At 47.0% G+C, this 22,587-nt stretch overlaps 1 protein-coding gene across 1 annotated transcript; it reads left to right on the top strand.

The window, feature by feature from the left end:
• The first annotated feature begins 9,265 nt into the window (after window positions 1-9,265).
• On the top strand, window positions 9,266-22,197 carry LOC130366725 (alpha-2,8-sialyltransferase 8F-like). The gene is made up of 7 exons (XM_056569048.1): window positions 9,266-9,356; window positions 9,439-9,519; window positions 12,873-12,959; window positions 13,142-13,283; window positions 13,979-14,091; window positions 20,242-20,328; window positions 21,735-22,197. Exons 1-7 carry the CDS (start codon window positions 9,292-9,294, stop codon window positions 22,195-22,197), a joined length of 1,038 nt encoding a protein of 345 aa, XP_056425023.1. The 5' UTR covers window positions 9,266-9,291.
• The last annotated feature ends 390 nt before the right edge of the window (window positions 22,198-22,587 follow it).

Genomic DNA, 22,587 nt, shown 5'->3' with positions numbered 1-22,587 from the left:
TGTGTTATCTGGCTATTTCCTGTTTCTGTACCCTCCCTCCAACTTCAATCCCCTGAATCCCTTGTTTCTAGGTTGGAGGTGACTTATTTCCCTCCCACCATTAGTCACCCCACCCATTGCAGCACAGCTTGGCTCCCTTCCATTCTGTGCTGTGCTTGAAACTACAATTTTCTGCAGCCCTGTGGAGAATGATCTCCCTCCCACATAGTGGTGGCTCCACCCATTGAAGCACAGCCATGTTCCCTTTTAACACTTGACTAGTGATGTCATCTCTCAGGCTGCACTGGAAACTGGGAAAAGCTGAGACAAGACTGATTTTGTATACTGCTAAAAATGACCATCCGGGGCAAAGAAAGAATTGGGAGAGCAGCTATCAAACACAGGTACAGAAACTATATTATGAACTGCACTAACTTTACTGCCCCTGTAGTACAGTCAAATTAAAGAAAATCACACCCCCTCCCATAGACATGAATGGAGGGGCGGTCATACATCTTATCCCCTATCCTTTGGATAGGGGCTAAGAGTTTTAAAGCCGGAATACCCCTTTAAGCATAAGAACATGGCCAAGGGTCAGAGGAAAAAATTGAACAACAGGTATCAGGCAGGAAATTGAAAGGGTAAGTAACACGGAAAGGTCAGGACCCAAAAAGAGACAAGGACGAAGAACAAGCAGTAGCTGATAACAATTTGCAGGAACTGGAGCCAGGGAACAATTTACACCTCAACAAACAAGCAATGGGCATCACGTTGTTGACCCTCTAAGTAGCTCATCAAGCCTGGCATCATCTTCTGGCACCAATTGTGTTACCAGTCAGATGTCAATATGTGGAGTGTACAGAGTTCTGTAGACCAAAGCAACAGTGTGGCAGTGGAAGCCTAGAGACCTCAACAACCCAGACTAATACTCAGAATGTCCAAACAATATTAATTCATGGTGGCCAATGAAGCCATCCGGCACAGCCAGTAGAGTAAGAGCATCCAAAATTAAAGAATGCGTCAGGAAGAACAGCATCCAGTAGAAGATCCAACATGGCCTTTATGTATTTGCCTCAACATTATTTCTATGTACCAGCAAACCCTTCAACCAACCTCTGATTCTGTAAACACACATTCTAGATTAACATGAAACATCACATGACTGCATGACCTTGAGCAATGGACAGCATGGCACTTAATTGGTTGACCATGATTGATGGGACTGGGTTCAGATGATGGAATTTATTAGGATGACGCCACCACCACCAGACAAATGTACGGCCAAACCATGCATTGGATTTCATGCCATCCCGGAATCAAGTGTACAGTATAAGTATGTGACCCCTGCACAGGTTGTGTCTGTCCGGGACTTGTTTTTATTATGTAGGAGAATACTTGGCCCTATCAGTTACTTTGATGTTTGCTTTTAATCTAATAAACAGTTTATAAAGTTCAGGATCAGGATATCGGACTACAAAGTTAATATCTTATTTCCTTATAATTAGTTAGTTAGACTTTAGACTTATCTTTACAATACAGTGTGCTCTGTCCATGTCACAGGTGAAAAAACACAAAACCCCAGCATGATGTGCTAGAAGGGTGATATGTCACAAGTGGAAATACAAATCCAGACCTCCATATACCAGTTCCCTAAACCCAAAAGTAAAATGAATATGGTAAAATGGTCAACTGGTCAACTCAACTGGTAACTTGGGTTTACCGCCCACACAACATTGCAGCAACATGCTTTTTTACTAAGGTTTTTCTAAAACCCATACTAACTCTCCACTCCTACTCAGAAAACCCTGCATAAGGGAGAGGGAGAGGGGCGTGTTTCCAAAATACCCTACATTTTAGAAAGAAACGTACTAATGTTTCAACATAAAATGTGGTGGATTTTAGCTCTGGAAAACTTGACAGCTCAGGGTAGGTGTAAACAGAACGTAGAGAAAATCACCAAATACAAGATACAATAGTAAATAACAAGGAGAACTTGGTAAACAAAAATCCACAAAAAAAGACTCCACTCCACTCCACAGAGTAAATGAGGCCCAATAGCTCCATCCTCATGTAGCCGAAATAATTAGTTAATTTACATAGCTCCAAGGTCAATGTTGTGTTCGTTGTATTCCTTATCACTGATAGTTTTCAATAAAGAATATTTTAGTTTGTTCTATTGGCCACTTAACCCCCAGTAAAAGAAGTATCATCACCACTAGCAGAAGCCATAGTATCATCACCAGTAGCAGAAGTGTCACGATGCGACTGTCAAGATGCGGCTGGCAGGAGGTGGATCCTCTGTGCCAGAGAGGGATTGGCGTGGACCGTGCTAGTGGACCGGTTCTAAGTTACTACTGGTATTCACCAGAGCCCGCCGCAAAGCGGGATGGTCTTGCAGCGGCGGTAGTAACCAGGTCGTATCCACTAGCAACGGCTCAACCTCTCTGACTGCTGAAGATAGGCGCGGTACAAGGGAGTAGACAAGAGCAAGGTCGGACGTAGCAGAAGGTCGGGGCAGGCAGCAAGGATCGTAGTCAGGGGCAACGGCAGGAGGTCTGGAACACAGGCTAGGAACACACAAGGAAACGCTTTCACTGGCACAATGGCAACAAGATCCGGCGAGGGAGTGCAGGGGAAGTGAGGTATAAATAGGGAGTGCACAGGTGAACACACTAATTGAACCAACTGCGCCAATCAGCGGCGCAGTGGCCCTTTAAATCGCAGAGACCCGGCGCGCGCGCGCCCTAGGGAGCGGGGCCGCGTGCGCCGGGACAGGACCGATGGAGAGCGAGTCAGGTACGGGAGCCGGGGTGCGCATCGCGAGCGGGCGCCACCCGCATCGCGAATCGCATCCCGGCTGGGAGAGGAATCGCAGCACACCCGGTCAGCAGATCTGACCGGGGCGCTGCAGTTGCGAGGATGTTGCGAGCGCTCCGGGGAGGAGCGGGGACCCGGAGCGCTCGGCGTAACAGTACCCCCCCCCTTGGGTCTCCCCCTCTTCTTGGAGCCTGAGAACCTGAGGACCAGACTTTTGTCTAGGATGTTGTCCTCAGGTTCCCAGGATCTCTCCTCTGGACCACAGCCCTCCCAATCAACCAAAAAAAAATTTTTTCCTCTGACCGTCTTGGAGGCCAGTATCTCCTTCACGGAGAAGATGTCAGAAGAGCCGGAAACAGGAGTGGGAGAGACAAGTTTGGGAGAGAAACGGTTGATGATGAGAGGTTTAAGGAGAGAGACATGGAAGGCATTGGGAATACGAAGAGAAGGAGGAAGAAGGAGTTTGTAAGAGACAGGATTAATCTGGCACAAGACTTTGAAAGGACCAAGATAGCGTGGTCCCAGTTTGTAACTGGGGACACGAAAGCGGACATATTTAGTGGAGAGCCATACCTTGTCTCCGGGAGCAAAAATGGGGGGAGTTCTTCTTTTCTTATCGGCAAACCTTTTCATGCGAGATGAAGCCTGTAGAAGAGAATTTTGGGTCTCTTTCCATATGGTGGAAAGATCACGAGTCACTTCATCCACAGCGGGTAAACCAGAGGGCAAGGGAGTAGGGAGGGGGGGAAGAGGGTGACGGCCGTACACCACGAAAAATGGGGATTTAGCAGAAGATTCAGAGACTCTGAAATTGTATGAGAATTCAGCCCATGGTAGAAGATCTGCCCAGTCATCCTGGCGGGAGGAAACAAAATGCCGTAAATAGTCACCCAGAACCTGGTTAATTCTTTCAACTTGCCCATTGGATTGAGGATGATAAGCAGAAGAGAAGTTTAATTTAATCTTGAGTTGTTTACAGAGGGCCCTCCAGAATTTTTACATGAATTGGACGCCTCTATCCGAGACGATCTGCGTGGGCAAACCGTGAAGACGAAAAATGTGTACAAAAAATTGTTTTGCCAACTGAGGCGCTGAAGGAAGACCAGGAAGAGGAATAAAATGTGCCATCTTGGAAAATCGATCAACGACCACCCAAACAACAGTGTTGCCACGGGATGGGGGTAGGTCTGTAATAAAGTCCATACCAATCAGAGACCAAGGCTGTTCGGGGACAGGCAGAGGATGAAGGAGACCAGCAGGCTTCTGGCGAGGAGTCTTATCCCGGGCACAGACAGTACAGGCTCGCACAAAATCAACAACATCCGTCTCCAGAGTCGGCCACCAATAGAAACGAGAGATGAGTTGCAAGGATTTTTTGATGCCCGCATGGCCTGCGAGGTGGGAGGAGTGACCCCATTTGAGAATCCCGAGACGTTGGCGTGGAGAAACGAAGGTCTTCCCTGGAGGAGTTTGCCTGATGGAGGCTGGAGAAGTGGAGATCAGACAGTCAGGAGGAATGATGTGTTGCGGAGAGACCTCTACTTCCGAGGCATCCGAGGAACGATAGAGAGCATCGGCCCTAATGTTCTTGTCGGCAGGGCGAAAATGAATTTCAAAATTAAAACGGGCAAAGAACAACGACCACCTGGCCTGGCGAGGATTCAGCCGTTGGGCAGACTGGAGATAGGAGAGATTCTTGTGATCGGTGTAAATGATAACTGGAAATTTTGATCCCTCCAGAAGATGCCTCCATTCCTCAAGTGACAATTTAATGGCCAGTAGTTCTCGATCCCCGATGGAGTAGTTCCTCTCCGCCGGAGAGAAGGTCCTAGAAAAAAACCACAAGTAACAGCATGCCCGGAAGAGTTTTTTTTTGTAGAAGGACCGCTCCAGCTCGCACTGAGGAGGCATCAACCTCCAATAGGAAGGGTTTAGATGGGTCAGGTCTGGAGAGCACGGGAGCAGAAGAAAAGGCAGACTTGAGCCGTTTAAATGCGTCTTCCGCTTGGGGAGACCAGGACTTAGGATTGGCATTCTTCTTGGTTAAAGCCACGATAGGAGCCACAATAGTGGAAAAATGTGGAATGAATTGTCTGTAATAATTGGCGAACCCCAAAAAACGTTGGATGGCACGGAGTCCGGAGGGGCGTGGCCAATCTAAGACGGCAGAAAGTTTATCTGGGTCCATTTGTAGTCCCTGGCCAGAGACCAAGTATCCTAGGAAAGGAAGAGATTGACATTCAAACAGACATTTCTCCATTTTGGCATAAAGTTGATTGTCTCGAAGTCTCTGAAGAACCATGCGGACATGCTGGCAGTGTTCTTCTAAGTTGGCAGAAAAAATCAGAATATCGTCCAGATACACAACAACACAGGAATATAAAAGATCACGAAAAATTTCATTAACAAAGTCTTGGAAGACAGCAGGGGCGTTGCAAAGGCCAAAGGGCATGACCAGATACTCAAAGTGACCATCTCTGGTGTTAAATGCGGTTTTCCATTCGTCCCCCTCCCTGATGCGGATGAGATTATAAGCACCTCTTAAGTCCAGTTTGGTAAAGATGTGGGCACCTTGAAGGCGATCAAAGAGTTCTGAGATAAGAGGTAGGGGGTAGCGGTTCTTTACCGTGATTTTATTAAGTCCGCGGTAGTCAATGCAAGGACGTAGGGAGCCATCTTTTTTGGACACAAAGAAAAATCCAGCTTCGGCAGGAGAGGAGGATTTGCGGATTAACCCCTTTTTTAAATTTTCCTGGATGTATTCAGACATAGCAAGAGTCTTTGGGGCGGACAGAGGATAAATTCTGCCCCGGGGTGGAGTAGTGCCCGGGAGGAGGTCAATAGGACAGTCATAAGGCCTGTGAGGAGGTAAAGTCTCAGCTTGCTTTTTGCAAAATACGTCAGCATAGTCCATATAAGCCTTAGGGAGGCCGGTTACAGGAGGAACCACAGGGTCACGGCAGGGAGTACTGGGAACCGGTTTAAGACAGTCCTTGAGACAAGAAATACCCCAGCTCTTGATCTCTCCTGTGGACCAATCAAGGGTTGGGGAATGGCGTTGAAGCCACGGTAGTCCAAGGAGAATTTCGGAAGTGCAATTGGAGAGGACCAAAAACTCAATTTTTTCGTGATGAGGTCCGATGCACATTAGGAGGGGTTCCGTGCGGTAACGCACGGTACAGTCCAATCTTTCATTGTTAACGCAATTGATGTAGAGGGGTCTGGCGAGACTGGTCACCGGGATGTTGAACCTGTTGATGAGAGAGGCCAAAATAAAATTTCCTGCAGATCCGGAATCCAAGAAGGCCATAGTAGAGAAGGAGAAGGTAGAGGCAGATATCCGCACAGGCACAGTAAGGCGTGGAGAAGCAGAGTTGACATCAAGAACTGTCTCACCTTTGTGCGGAGTCAGCGTTCGTCTTTCCAGGCGGGGAGGACGGATAGGACAATCCTTCAGGAAGTGTTCGGTACCGGCACAGTACAGGCAAAGATTCTCCATGCGGCGTCGTGTCCTCTCTTGAGGTGTCAAGCGAGACCGGTCAACTTGCATAGCCTCCACGGCGGGAGGCACAGGAACGGATTGCAGAGGACCAGAGGAGAGAGGAGCCGGGGAGAAAAAACGCCTCGTGCGAACAAAGTCCATATCCTGGCGGAGTTCCTGACGCCTTTCGGAAAAACGCATGTCAATGCGAGTGGCTAGATGAATGAGTTCATGCAGGTTAGCAGGAATTTCTCGTGCGGCCAGAACATCTTTAATGTTGCTGGATAGGCCTTTTTTAAAGGTCGCGCAGAGGGCATCATTATTCCAGGATAATTCGGAAGCAAGAGTACGGAATTGGATGGCGTACTCGCCAACGGAAGAATTACCCTGGACCAGGTTCAGCAGGGCAGTCTCAGCAGAAGAGGCTCGGGCAGGTTCCTCAAAGACACTTCGAATTTCCGAGAAGAAGGAGTGTACAGAGGCAGTGACGGGGTCATTGCGGTCCCAGAGCGGTGTGGCCCATGACAGAGCTTTCCCAGACAGAAGGCTGACTACGAAAGCCACCTTAGACCTTTCAGTAGGAAACTGGTCCGACATCATCTCCAAGTGCAGGGAACATTGTGAAAGAAAGCCACGGCAAAACTTAGAGTCCCCATCAAATTTATCCGGCAAGGATAGTCGTAGGCCGGGAGCGGCCACTCGCTGCGGAGGAGGTGCAGGAGCTGGCGGAGGAGATGATTGCTGAAGCTGTGGTAGTAGTTGCTGTAGCATCACGGTCAGTTGAGACAGCTGGTGGCCTTGTTGCGCTATCTGTTGCGACTGCTGGGCAAACACCGTGGTGAGGTCGGCGACAGCTGGCAGTGGAACTTCAGAGGGATCCATGGCCGGATCTACTGTCACGATTGGGCTGGCTGGAGGTGGATCCTCTGTGCCAGAGAGGGATTGGCGTGGACCGTGCTAGTGGACCGGTTCTAAGTTACTACTGGTATTCACCAGAGCCCGCCGCAAAGCGGGATGGTCTTGCAGCGGCGGTAGTAACCAGGTCGTATCCACTAGCAACGGCTCAACCTCTCTGACTGCTGAAGATAGGCGCGGTACAAGGGAGTAGACAAGAGCAAGGTCGGACGTAGCAGAAGGTCGGGGCAGGCAGCAAGGATCGTAGTCAGGGGCAACGGCAGGAGGTCTGGAACACAGGCTAGGAACACACAAGGAAACGCTTTCACTGGCACAATGGCAACAAGATCCGGCGAGGGAGTGCAGGGGAAGTGAGGTATAAATAGGGAGTGCACAGGTGAACACACTAATTGAACCAACTGCGCCAATCAGCGGCGCAGTGGCCCTTTAAATCGCAGAGACCCGGCGCGTGCGCGCCCTAGGGAGCGGGGCCGCGCGCGCCGGGACAGGACCGACGGAGAGCGAGTCAGGTACGGGAGCCGGGGTGCGCATCGCGAGCGGGCGCCACCCGCATCGCGAATCGCATCCCGGCTGGGAGAGGAATCGCAGCGCACCCGGTCAACAGATCTGACCGGGGCGCTGCAGTTGCGAGGATGTTGCGAGCGCTCCGGGGAGGAGCGGGGACCCGGAGCGCTCGGCGTAACAAGAAGCAACAACACCAGTAAGAGAAGCCACAGTATGTCCACCAGAAGCTCCAACACCAGTAAGAGAAGCCAAAGTATCATCACCAGTAGCAGAAGCACTACCAGGAGCCTCACCACCAACAGCAGGAGCATCATCACTTGTGGGAGGAGCACCAGCACCACCAACAGTGACAAGAACACTACCATATCACCATTATAAGCATCACCATTAGTAATGGGAGCATCACCTCCATTCCAGTAGTAGAAGCACCGCCACCACAAGCCGGAGCACAACCACCACTAGCAGGAGCACCACAACCAGTAAAACAAGCCACAACACCACCACTAGTAGCAGAAACACTACCAACAGTAGGAGAAGCCCAAGCATCAGGAGCATCACCAACAATAGCAGGGGCATCACCACTTGTAGGAGGAGCACCAGCAACACCAACCATGACAAGAACACTACCATACCACCATAAGGAGAAGCATCACCAACAATCGCAGGGTCATCACCACCTATAGGAGGAACACCAGCACCACCAACAATACTAAGAAAACTACCACCATTAGGAGAAGCATCACCACTAGTAACAGAAGCTTCACTTCCATTATGAAAAATACCAGTAGTAGAAGCACCACCACAACTAGCAGGAGCACCACGACCAGTAGGAGAAGCCCAAGTATCAGGAGTATCACCAACAGCAGCAGGGGCATCACCACTTGTTGGAGAAGCACCAGTAGCAGGAATACCACCATCAATTTCAGGAGCACTGACATTAGTAGCAGGAGAACCTGGACCATAGCAAGTTCACATGTACCAATAGAAGGAGCACTCGCACAACCGCCAGCAGCAGGAAAGCCCCCACTGCTGGCGAAGACACGACCACCACAAGCAGAAGAACCACCATAACCATCAGCAGAAGGGATAGGAAGCAGGAGCACCAGAACCATTGCCCAGGAGCAGAAGTGTCAGCTCAAGTATAAGTAACCGTCTGGGCTGGTTCTGTGTATTAGGTGAAGGGTTGCAGTGGGTTCTCCAAGCAAAGGATAACCTGTAATAAAGTACAGTTGTACCACTCTTGGTCACGAGGACCACTTATGCCACTGCTGTTGCTTGTTCATCTTCAAATAGTTCTGTGACATTCAAGAGGGGAGCAATCCATACTGGGGCACCATCACTGGTAGAACCAGGCAATATAGTGCTCTCAATATGAATGTATCCTGGGAGAGTCCAATGTAACTTTGACGGTCCTGCTCTACAGATGCTATGTCAGGGAATTTCTTGACTAAAGTGCCAATGAAATACTTTAGCTGAAACTCACCCTGCTGACAAGGGTCAAAGAGCAGGTACCTGGGCTGAAGATGAGGGGGGGGAGGAGACTCAGGTGTCAGTCAGACTCAACGATGAGGCATTGCTGGCGTCTCCCTCTCTTCATGCTTATTATCCTTTTCCATGGATTTTACACCAACCTGCAGAACAGGATAGGAGTTTATCTCTGGTAACGTCTGAGGCCGTAATATCCATTATCTGTAGATCTCATATCTGTCTTCTTGATTGATACCCCTCATCTCTCTTGGCAGGAAACAGATCAAGTACAAGCCACTGTCTGCTGCCCAATGTGCCGCCATCAAGGGCATCCTGCTACACAAATCATTGAAAAGGTAAGTGAAGATATAGGGGGTAATAAATGAGTCCTCAGGGTGGTGGGGTCTTCAGATCTTCTGTTTCTGGGGTAGTGTTGGTAGCTGGTGAGACCCCATTAAGGTCATTGGTGTATATGGGTTAGTGTTGGTAGCTGGTGAGACCCCATTAAGGTCATTGGTGTATATGGGTTAGTGTTGGTAGCTGGTGAGACCCCATGAAGGTCATTGGATGTCTTTGAGTGGTGTTTTTTGCGTGCTTTATATTTATTGATTAGGATTTTTTTTTTATGTTACTTATTCATGTTTCAATTTTTACATATGCACATGGCAATTTTTTTTCCAATACGGATCAAGATTGATTTGATTTCTAATCTGTAAAAGTTAACGGGTTAAATTTAAAATATATGGGATTTGTTTTTACATAGTTCAAATTTTTATATTATTTATTTAAAATTCAATATTAAATTATTTTTTTAAACTTCAGAAATATTGTAAATTTGTTAATAAGATCTGATACATTTTTTTTCCTCTGTTTTCGATTTCCACATGTCTTGGGAAAGTTGTGTCGCATTGAACTCCATTTAGATTTTTAAACAAACAAAACTGTAAATTTCAGAGAGAAATCAAACCATGCAAAAAAGTCACAGAAACATAATTAAAAAAAAAGTGAACGGCTTTCTAACAACCTTCACTAAAATTATTTTTTTCATTGAATTAATCAATTGAGAAATGTTAGCAATCAATTTCATTTTTATTTAATTAATCAATGAATTTGATTAATTCCCTTTTTTCTACACAATTATAGAAATAATTAATAAATAAATAAAAAGAAACTTAGAAAATAAATTTTGATCAATTAAGAAGTTTTGGCAATTCATTTCATTTTATTTAATTAATCAATGAATTGGATTAATTCACTTTTTCCTACACAATTATAGAAATAATAAATAACTTTAAGAAAGTTATGTGAAGGGGGAAAAAACACTTTTGTGAAGATTTAAATAATAAATCTATGAAAAATCAGTGGACATGCCCAGTTTCTCGGGTTAAAAATGTTTATTTTTGTGGTTGGTTGGTTTCCTTGGCTGGAATCAGTTTCATGGACAACATCTACTCCAGGCTCCAAGAACTGCATCAAAAATTGTCACATAAAGTTTTTTTCAGTGAAAGGGTTAAAATAAGCCCTCTTGCTACCAGGTTGTCTGGTTTTATTGCTTTCCTGTGATCTTGCTGTCATTGTTTCACTAGTGATAGGTCAGGGTCATGGACTGTGCCTTTATGGTACGGTCTATAGTAGTAAATAATGTAGGATAAGTTATGGGCTGGGAGAATCGTTACCACCAGGGTTGGGTTGGACGTTTATCTAAAGTCATCGTCATTCCTCACATGATGTTTCGGCTCGAGCTGGAGCCATCAGAAGGTATCAGTCAATGCGACTCAATAGCGGTGTAATGTGTGAAAGATAACCACAAAATTCCTATTCCCAACCTAAATACATCCTAAGAATACAGGAATGGCGCCTCGATAATAAATCAACTTTATCAATATCTAGCCCCACAGGGGGCATCATTAGGGTATGTTCACACTCGGTCATTCCCACATAATTCCCACGTAATTATGCAAGCATAATTACACACAATGAATATTTACTTCAGTTTAAATGGGTCTTCCATGAGACCCGTTCACACAGAGGAATTTGAATGCAGACAATTTTGTCACTGAAATTGTTCCGCTCAAAGAATGCAGTTTCACGCGGTCTTACCACCGAAGGATTTCGGCGGTGGCTACCAGATTGAATCTCCGCTCGCGAAACCACAGGGAGCAGTTTCTAGAGGAGACTACAGGGGGCAGTACTGGAGAGATCACAGTTAATAGAGGAGACCACAGGGGGCAGTTTCTAGAGGAGACTACAGGGGGCAGTATTGGAGAGATCCCAGTTGCTAGTGGAGACCACAGGGGGCAGTATTGGAGAGATCACAGTTACTAGTGGAGGCCACGGGGGCAGTATTGGAGAGGTCATAGTTTCTAGTGGAGACCACAGGAGGCAGTACTGGAGAGATCACAGTTACTAGTGGAGACCACAGGGGCAGTATTGGAGAGGTCATAGTTACTAGAGGAGACCACAGGGGGCAGTATTGGAGAGGTCACAGTTCCTAGTGGAGACTACAGGGGGCAGTATTGGAGAGGTCACAGTTCCTAGTGGGGACTACAGGCGAAAGTATTGGAGAGGTCACAGTTACTAGTAGAGACCACAGGGGGCAGTATTGAAGAGTTCACAGTTACTAGTGGAGACCACAGGGGGCAGTATTGGAGAGGTCATAGTTACTAGTGGAGACCACAGGGGGCAGTTTCTAGCGGAGACTACAGGGGGCAGTACTGGAGAGATCACAGTTAATAGAGGAGACCACAGGGGGCAGTTTCTAGAGGAGACTACAGGGGGGCAGTATTGGAGAGATCCCAGTTGCTAGTGGAGACCACAGGGGGCAGTATTGGAGAGATCACAGTTACTAGTGGAGGCCACAGGGGGCAGTATTGGAGAGGTCATAGTTTCTAGTGGAGACCACAGGGGCAGTATTGGAGAGGTCATAGTTTCTAGTGGAGACCACAGGGGCAGTATTGGAGAGGTCATAGTTACTAGAGGAGACCACAGGGGGCAGTATTGGAGAGGTCACAGTTCCTAGTGGAGACTACAGGGGGCAGTATTGGAGAGGTCACAGTTACTAGTGGAGGCCACAGGGGGCAGTATTGGAGAGGTCACAGTTCCTAGTGGGGACTACAGGCAAAGTATTGGAGAGGTCACAGTTACTAGTAGAGACCACAGGGGGGCAGTATTGAAGAGTTCACAGTTACTAGTGGAGACCACAGGGGGCAGTATTGGAGAGGTCATAGTTACTAGTGGAGACCACAGGGGGCAGTATTGGAGAGGTCACAGTTACTAGTTGAGACCACAGGAGGCAGTATTGGAGGGGTCACAGTTACTAGTGGAGGCCACAGGTACTTACCTATAGGAACACTATACCTCCCCTTCTTACATACTTATTCTACAGATATATCTTCTATGTCACTGGCAATCGTAATAAAAGATCAGGACCCAGAACCCCCATGACATCACTTCACGACCATTTATAACACTCTAAACCCTTTAGCTTCTGCACTCTCCAGGGACGAGAAACAATGCAGAAGGCTTTCCTAAAAGTGCACCCCCCCCCCCCCCCCCAGTAATTCCTCAGTCCTCAGGAGCCTCCTAATATCTTTGTAGAGGTTGATTCATGGTCTGGACAGTGGTTGGTTGTGTACACCCCCGCATGTCGCCTGCACACATCATGGTGACCACCTATAAATCGCATGATGTTTTTTCTTCTTGTCTACAGCATCAGACCCAAGACCTTCATGACATATGTGAGCGACCTCCAGAAATGTCCCTGGGAATACAACAAGCGGGAGGACAAACTGCTGAAGTGAGGACACAAGAAAAATGTATAAAAACTAATGTAATGAAGACAAAAAAATATTAAAAAATGTGTACGATGACCTCACAGACCCAGACCCAGATACTGAGCCCTAGAACCCTTGCCCCCCCATTGACATTTCCATCCATGACACTTCTCTAATTCTTCTTACATTCTGTTTTTATTTGCAGAAAAGCGTTTAGGAATTGCTGTAACGCGTCTCACTCCATGATCATCAACCAGCAGAATGCCCCCCTAGGGCAACAACTACAATATGAGACAAATCCCAAGATGGTGACAGTCAATGAGAAAATCTACAACCTCCTCCCAGAAGTAAGTCCCAATGATGCAGGGTTAAGGACCATCCATATAAACATATGTCTGGTGCCTCAGGGCAGAGTGTGTGCAACAGGTATAGCACAAGGGTGCCATTGAGACAATCTGAAGGAGGTCTCGTCCTGGACATCTATTAAAGAACTGGGTGGATGTCTGGGCCTGGACATCTCTCGAGGAGCTGGGTGGAGGTCTGGGCCTTGACATCTCCTGAGGAGCTGGGTGGAAGTCTTGTCCTAGACATATCCTGAGGAGATTGGTGGAAATCTGGGCCTGGATATCTCCTGAGCAGATGGTTTGAGGTCCGGACATGGACATCTCTCAAGGAGCTGGGTGGAGGTCTGGGCCTAGACATCTCTCGAGCAGCTGGATGGAGGTGTTGACCTGGATATCTCCTGAGGAGATGTGCGGAGTTCCGGGCCTGGACATCTGTGAAGTGATTGGGTGACTGTGTAAAAGGGGTTTCTGTCTGTATGATGCCAAGTGTTATTAATGGGTATGCTGCCCACATATGCATGGGTTGGTCACGGTTGGTCTGGAGGCATCAGGGCATAGTTCACAAGTGACAGTGTCAAGGCAATGCCTGCTGTTGAGTCTTCTTATCTTCATACCCACAATCCTTTGGGTTACCTTCTGCTGATGTCAACATGTAATTCTTAATACTGTGATTGAACCATTACCCCTTCTTATTCCAGACATCGCCTTTCACCAATAAACTCTTCGATACTTGTGCAGTCGTTGGAAATGGAGGAATTTTGCAACACAGTTATTGTGGAAGTGAAATCGACAAAAATGAATATGTGTTCAGGTGAGGAACCAAGGATCGTATTCTGCTCAATGGACGGAAGTGTAATGGCGGCTCTGGCCCACCACAGGGTTTTTAGGGGTCAGATCTGTGAGTCAAAGGAAGACACCCATCTATATATTTGTATTTCTGGTTAACATGGTGACTAGAGATGCCGCGAATTGTTCACCGGCGAACAGTTCCCGGCGAATTTAGCATGTTCTCGTTCACATCGCCGGGCGAACATATGTGAAGTTCAATCCGCCCCCTATACTTTAACATTGCAGTAAACTTTGACCCTGTGAGTCAGAGTCAGCAGACACATTACAGCCAATCAGCATCAGTCCCTCCCTTCCAGACCCTCTTACCTCTTGCACAGACGCCATTTTACCTTCATTCAGCATGCTGCCGGCTTAGGAAGTGGAGGGTCAGAGAAGCTGCTCCTGCTGTATGGGGAAAGTGATAGCTAGGTTGCTGCTAGGTGGTGTATTCAGGGTCCAGTTTACTCCTAAAGCACTAGTGTAACATCTGCTTTAAGGACAGCACCCAAAAAAGCCCTTTTTAGGGCTGAAAGATATCAGTCCTGGTTGGGACGGAACCGCTGATTAAAAGGGGTACTCCAGTATAAAACTTAAGTTCCTTCAAGCAATTAACTACTATAGTATTCAAAGGGCTGAAATATATCAGTCCGTGTGTTTTGCAACAGCTGGAGGCACCCTTGTTGGGGACCACTGCTTAACCCCTTAAGGACCGGGGGTTTTTCCGTTTTTGCATTTTCGTTTTTTGCTCCTTGCCTTTAAAAAATCATAACTCTTTCAAATTTACACCTAAAAATCCATATGATGGCTTATTTTTTGCGCCACCAATTCTACTTTGTAATGACATCATTCATTTTGCCCAAAAATCTATGGTGAAGCGGGAAAAAAAATCATTGTGCGACAAAATTGAAAAAAAAAAACGCTGTTTTGTAACTTTTGGGGGCTTCCGTTTCTACGTAGTACATTTTTCGGTAAAAATGACACCTTCTCTTTATTCTGTAGGTCCATACGATTAAAATGATACCCTACTTATATAGGTTTGATTTTGTCGGACTTCTGGAAAAAATCATAACTACATGCAGGAAAATTAATACGTTTAAAATTGTCATCTTCTGACCCCTATAACTTTTTTATTTTTCCGTGTATGGGGCGGTATAAGGGCTAATTTTTTGCGCAGTGATCTGAAGTTTTTAACGGTACCATTTTTGCATTGATAGGACTTATTGATTAGCCACGGCTATCCCGAACAGCTCGACTGAGCTAGTCGGGAACTTTCACTTTCACTTTTAGCCGCGCGGCTCAGCTCTGAGCGCGCGGCTAAAGGGTTAATAGCGCGCGGCGCCGTGGTCGGCACTGCGCGCTATTAGAGGCGGGTCCCGGCTTCACTATGACTCCGGGCCCACCGTGATATGACGCGGGGTTACTGTGTCAAATCCCACTATGTGCTGCCTAAAGGGGGGGATCTAACTATGTGCTGCCTAAAGGGAGGTTCTAACTATGTGCTGCCTAACATGGCAGGATCTAACTATGTGCTGTCTAAAGGGGGGATCTAACTATGTGATGCCTAAAGGGGGTCTCTAACTATGTGCTGCCTAACATGGGGGGATCTAACTATGTGATGCCTAAAGGGGGATAAAGCACGTTATTCCAAACCATTTAGGAATAATAGGTGATTTATGCCCTTTATGGATTAAAACCAGACTCTGCATCAACTATGTAATTTTCCATGGGAGTTTTGCCATGGATCCCACTCCGGCACGCCACAGTCCAGGTATTAGTCCCCTTGAAACAACTTTTAAATCACTATTGTGGCCAGAAAGAGTCCCTGTGGGTTTTAAAATTTGCCTGCCCATTGAAGTCAAATTTTATGTTTGCGACATCACTACTGGTGACAACAGGAGTATGAATGACCCAATAATACTACATTTCTGTCCACTACCAGATTACTGAGGATTAGTCCGATGTTGATGGGGCTTCGGTGGGTTCCTCCAGTTTTCTCATCTTTAACCCCTTAAGGACGGAGCCCATTTTCACCTCTAGGACGAAGCCCTTTTTTGCAAATCTAACCACTCTCACTTTAAACATTAATAACTCTGGAATGCTTTTACTTATCATTCTGATTCCGAGATTGTTCTTTCGTGATATAATCTACTTTAACATAGTGGTAAATTTTTGTGGTAACTTACATCCTTTCTTGGTGAAAAATCCCAAAATTTGATGAAAAAATTTAAAATTTAGCATTTTTCTAACTTTGAAGCTCTCTGTTTGTAAGGAAAATGGATATTCCAAAAAATTTTTTCTTTGGATTCACATATACAATATGTCTACTTTATGTTTGCATCATAAAATTGACAAGTTTTTAATTTTGGAAGACACCAGAGGGCTTCAAAGTTCAGCAGCAATTTTCCAATTGTTCACAAAATTTTCAAACTCACAATTTTTCAGGGACCAGTTCAGGTTTGAAGTGGATTTGAAGGGTCTTCATATTAGAAATACCCCATAAATGACCCCATTATAAAACCTTCACCCCCCAAAGTATTCAAAATGACATTCAGTAAATGTTTTAACCCTTTAGGTGTTTCACAGGAAAAGCAGCAAAGTGAAGGAGAAAATTCAAAATCTTCATTTTTTACACTCGCATGTTCTTGTAGACCCAATTTTTTAATTTTTACAAGGGGTAAAAGGAGAAAATTTATACATATATTTGTAGCCCAATTTCTCTCGAGTAAGGACATACCTCATATGTCTATGTAAATTGTTCGGTGGGCGCAGTAGAGGGCTCAGAAGCGAAGGAGCGACAAGGGGATTTTAGAGAGTACGTTTTTCTGAAATGGTTTTTGGGGGGCATGTCGCATTTAGGAAGCCCCTATGGTGCCAGAACAGCAAAAAAAAACACATGGCATACCATTTTGGAAACTAGACCCCTTGAGGAACATAACAAGTAATAAAGTGAGCCTTAATACCCCACAGGTGTTTCACGACTTTTGCATATGTAAAAAAAAAAAATTTTTTTTTCACTAAAATGTTGGTTTTCCCCCAAATTTCAAATTTTTAAAGGGTTAATAGCGGAAAAGACCCCCCAAAAATTTGTAAACCCATCTCTTCTGAGTATGGAGGTACCCCATAAGTTGACCTGAAGTGCACTGTGGACGAACTACAATGCTCAGAAGAGAAGGAGTCAAATTTGGCTTTTTGAGAGCAAATTTTGCTCGGGGGGGGGCATGTTGCATTTAGGAAGCCCCTATGGTGCCAGGACAGCAAAAAAAAACACATGGCATACCATTTTGGAAACTAGACCCCTTGAGGAACGTAACAAGGCATTAAGTGAGCCTTAATACCCCACAGGTGTTTCACTACTTTTGCATATGTAAAAAAATATATATTTTTTTTCACTAAAATGTGGGTTTCCCCCCAAATTTCACATTTTTGCAAGGGTTAATAGCAGAAAAGACCCCCCAGAATTTGTAACCCCATCTCTTCTGAGTATGGAGGTACCCCATAAGTGGACCTGAAGTGCACTGCGGGCGAACTACAATGCTCAGAAGAGAAGGCGTCATATTTGGCTTTTTGAGAGCAAATTTTGCTCGGGGGCATGTCGCATTTAGGAAGCCCCTATGGTGCCAGGACAGCAAAAAAAAAAAAAACCCACATGGCATACCATTTTGGAAACTAGACCCCTCACAGAATTTAATGAGGGGTTCAGTGAGCATTTACCCCCCACTGGTGTCTGACAGATCTTTGGAACAGTGGGCTGTGCAAAATTTTTCATTTTCACAGACCACTGTTCCAAAGATCCGTCAGACACCTGTGGGGGATAAATTCTCACTGCACCTACATTCCGTGAGGGGTATAGTTTCCAAAATGGGGTCACATGTGGGTGTGATTTTTTTTTGCGTTTGTCAGAACCGCTGTAACAATCAGCCACCCCTGTGCAAATCACCTCAAATGTACATGGCGCACTCTCCCTTCTGGGCCTTGTTGTGCGCCCCCAGAGCACTTTGCGCCCTCAAATGGGGTATCTCCGCACTCGGGAGAAATTGCATTACAAATTTTGAGGGGCTTTTTTCCCTTTTACCTCTTGTGAAAATGGAAAGTATAGGGCAACACCAGCATGTTAGTGTAAAAATGTTTATTGTTTTTTACACTAACATGCTGGTGTAGACCCCAACTGTTCCTTTTCATAAGGGGTTAAAGGAGAAAAAGCCCCCCAAAATTTGTTAGGCAATTTCTCCCGAGTACGGCGATACCCCATATGTGGCCCTAAACTGTTGCCTTGAAATACGACAGGGCTCCAAAGTGAGAGCGCCATGCGCATTTGAGGCCTGAATTAGGGACTTGCATAGGGGTGGACATAGGGGTATTCTATGCCAGTGATTCCCAAACAGGGTGCCTCCAGCTGTTGCTAAACTCCCAGCATGCTTGGACAGTCAATTGCTTTCCGGAAATGCTGGGAGTTTTTGTGGAGGCTCCATCTTAGAAACACTGCCGTACAATACGTTTTTCATTTTTATTGGGGAGGGGGGTGGTGGGGGGGGGTCAGTGTACGTGTGTATATGTAGTGTTTTACTCTTTATTTTGTGTTAGTGTAGTGTAGTGTTTTTAGGGTACATTCACACTGACGGCGGATTACACTGAGTCTCCCAATAGGAGTTTGAGCTGCGGCGCAATTGCCGCAGCTCAAATTTGTAGCGGGGAACTCACTGTAATCTGCCGCCAGTGTGAATGGAGCCTGTACATTCACATGGGAGGGGGGTCAAAACTACAACTCCCAGCATGCACTGACAGACCATGCATGCTGGGAGTTGTAGTTTTGCAACAGCTGGAGGCACACTGGCTGGAAAACCTTGAGTTAGGTTCTATGACCTAACTCAGTATTTTCCAACCAGTGTGCCTCCAGCTGTTGCAAAACTACAACTCCCAGCATGTACTTCCGGAAGGGCATGCTGGGAGATGTAGTTATGCAATGGCTGGAGGTATGCCAAGACAGCCTTATGCTGTTCCTGAATGCTGGGAGTTGTAGTTTTGCAAGATTTAGAGGGGTTCAGGTTGTAAATCACTGTCCAGTGGTCTCAAAACTGTGGCCCTCCAGATGTTGCAAAACTACAACTCGCAGCATGCCCAGACAGCAAACTGCTGTCTGGGCATGCTGAGAGTTGTAGTTTTGCAACATCTGGAGGGCTACAGTTTGAGACCTCTTAGTGATCTAAAACCTGAACCCCTCTAAATATTGCAAAACTACAAGTCCCAGCATGCCCACACAGCAAACAGCTGTCTGGGCATGCTGGGAGTTGTAGTTTTGCAACATCTGGAGGGCCACGGTTTAGAGACCACTGTAAACTGTGGCCCTCCGGATGTTGCTAGGCAACAACTCACCTAGCAGGACCCGGAAGTATTGCTGCCGCCGCACGTGGGGGGGGGATCACGCTCGGGGATCCGGGATCCAGGTAAGGGACCTTCGGCGCCGACCTTCCCTGGATGGTTCCCCCGTTTTGCCCGGACACCGATAGGTGGGCAAAGCGGGGGAACCGAACTTTAACCCCCCCTCCCCCGGTCTGCTATCGGTCGGTCGCTCGGCCGACCAATAGCAGGGATAGGAGGGGTGGCACCCCTGCCACCAAACTCCTATCCCTTCAGGGGGATCGAGGGTGTCTCGGACACCCCCGATCCCTCTTATTTTCCGGGTCACCGGGTCACCAGTGACCCGTATGACCCGGAATCGCGCAGATCTCAGGTCTGAATTGACCTGCGATTTGCGCGCATCACGGTCATGGGGGGGTCTCAGGACCCCCCTCGGCGATGTGCCGGGATGCCTGCTGTTAGTTGCCGCGCGCCAAGTGACCCTTCGCGGCGCCATACATGTACGTCGCTCGTCATGAAGGGGTTAATTAGTAGAGTTTTTTTTTTCTAAGGCCAACATTCAATAAAACAAACTTAAAGGTTCTACTCTGTCACCTTTTTTAAGGTAGCTGTTACTTAAAGTCTGAACCCGCTCCTTTACGAAGCCTTAGGCTTGGGATTCAGTTAGCCAAGCCAGAACTCCCAAGAAGGGAACGATACCCATCTGCTTTGCAGTTGATAGGAAGGGATAACCTTGATTTTGTGGATAAACTCTTATTGCCCTTCCCGTTTATTACAGGTTAAATTTGCCACCTATGACATTAGCAGAAGATATTGGAACCAGGTCTGATCTTGTCACTGCAAACCCAAGTATCCCACTAAGAAGGTGAGTTGTCTACATGACATCTACTGCCCCATAATAAAAATAAAAATAAATGTATCCTTGGATGGATGGATGGATCCAGATGTGTGTATTATTAGGTTACACAGTCAAAGTGGGTACTGTTACGCCGAGCGCTCCGGGTCCCCGCTCCTCCCCGGAGCGCTCGCAACATCCTCGCTACTGCAGCGCCCCGGTCAGATCTACTGACCGGGTGCGCTGCGATACCGCCCCCAGCCGGGATGCAATTCGCGATGCGGGTGGCGCCCGCTCGCGATGCGCACCCCGGCTCCCGTACCTGACTCGCTCTCCGTCGGTCCTGTCCCGGCGCGCGCGGCCCCGCTCCCTAGGGCGCGCGCGCGCCGGGTCTCTGCGATTTAAAGGGCCACTGCGCCGCTGATTGGCGCAGTTGGTCTAATTAGTGTGTTCACCTGTGCACTCCCTATGTATACCTCACTTCCCCTGCACTCCCTCGCCGGATCTTGTTGCCATCGTGCCAGTGAAAGCGTTCCCTTGTGTGTTCCTAGCCTGTGTTCCAGACCTCCTGCCGTTGCCCCTGACTACGATCCTTGCTGCCTGCCCCGACCTTCTGCTACGTCCGACCTTGCTCTTGTCTACTCCCTTGTACCGCGCCTATCTTCAGCAGTCAGAGAGGTTGAGCCGTTGCTAGTGGATACGACCTGGTTACTACCGCCGCTGCAAGACCATCCCGCTTTGCGGCGGGCTCTGGTGAAAACCAGTAGTAACTTAGAACCGGTCCACTAGCACGGTCCACGCCAATCCCTCTCTGGCACAGAGGATCCACCTCCTGCCAGCCGAATCGTGACAGGTACTCTTTATAGCCCCTACTTAGGCTTCACACGCATTCATAAGGCTTCTCAGCTCATTAAGGATTTGCCCTTTGCTGTGGTGGTCATGTCCATTGGTGGGCTCCTCCAAGCCTTTTATCTCTAATGACCAGTACAGTAGGGCAATATTCAAAAAGTATATGGAAGTAGCCTTCTCTTCAAGTCACTGTTCTCTCCTTTAAGAAGTCTTAGAACATGAGTGGGGATTTAATATGCCAAAACAGAAACTCCCTAGAAGGGAAAGATACCGATCTGTATACAGCTGTGTCAGGACTGTTGCCCCTTGTTGTTACATAGCAGGGTGCTGGGTGGCTCCAAAGCTACAGGTGACATCAGGGAGCTGCTTTGCACATCCTTTTTCACAGAATTTCTAGAGTAGTATGAATGACCTAACAGTCTCAACTCGTCTTTATGGATGCCCCAAAAATACTAACATTACTCTTGTGGCCCCTAACCTTCCACAGTCTACCAGAAATGTTAATAATAACTTGTATCCTCCTTTAGTCAACCTTGTTCTTGTATCCGCTCTATAGATGACATCTTTTTCCTTATATTTTCCTGCAGGTATCAGAAGCTCCAAGAGAGTAGGAAACCATTCGCTGAGCACTTAAAAAACTACGGCTCTGCAATATTTCTCTTACCGGCTTTCGCTTACGTCAGCAGTACGGATGTCTGCTTCCGGGTATTATACACAGTCAGAGACTTTAACTTACCAAACCAAGTGGTGTTTTTCCATCCGGAATACCTGAAGAATCTCTCAATCTACTGGGGTAACAAGGGAATAAGGGCCAAGCGTTTGTCTTCTGGGATCATGGTGGTTAGCGCAGCAATTGAGCTCTGCAAGAAGGTCACCCTCTATGGATTTTGGCCATTTCCTCAAGACCTTGATGGAAACACGATTCCTCACCACTATTACGATGATAAAGAGCCCTCACCTGGCTTCCACTCGATGCCTGATGAATTTTATTTTTATACACAGATGCACATAAAGGGGACGATACAACTCAAAGTCGGGCAGTGCTCCTGATGAAGGTCCTGGTTACATGATAACATGCCGTGTATATGGACACTCATTGTTTACAGAAGGGGCATCTTAGTGTCAGCCCCTTCGCAGTCCACCCCATATTGTCTAGTATCAGGTCTACAGCCTACATCTGGTGTGCCAGCTAAGGCTAGGTTCCCACTGCAGCTGTGCTCCGCTTCAGGGTCCATTCAGAACGGGCTCTGAACAGGTCACAGCACAACTGAGCTCAGGTCCCATTGACTTGAGTGGCAGCTGTCCGTCATCCGGTATTTTATAATAGAGCGGAGAAAAAAATAGGACATGCGGTATTTTTTTTATCTGCTCAATTCCCATTCTTCCGATGGACTGACCAGCAAAGCAACTTTTAGAGAAGCACCCTGACAGTGTGAATGA

The sequence above is a fragment of the Hyla sarda genome, chromosome 4 (genome assembly GCF_029499605.1).
Source record: "Hyla sarda isolate aHylSar1 chromosome 4, aHylSar1.hap1, whole genome shotgun sequence".
Lineage (NCBI taxonomy): Eukaryota > Metazoa > Chordata > Amphibia > Anura > Hylidae > Hyla > Hyla sarda.
The sequence above is the reverse complement of the archived record's forward strand: the minus strand, read 5'-3'. Positions and strand labels throughout refer to the sequence as shown.

Excerpts from the sequence above, each read along its gene's own strand:
- LOC130366725 (XM_056569048.1), top strand. The coding sequence starts at position 9,292 with ATGCTTATTATCCTTTTCCATGGATTTTACACCAACCTGCAGAACAGG. Across the intron at positions 9,357-9,438 it reads AGGATAGGAGTTTATCTCTG|GAAACAGATCAAGTACAAGC; the intron begins GTAACGTCTGAG and ends CTCTCTTGGCAG. Across the intron at positions 9,520-12,872 it reads CTACACAAATCATTGAAAAG|CATCAGACCCAAGACCTTCA; the intron begins GTAAGTGAAGAT and ends TCTTGTCTACAG.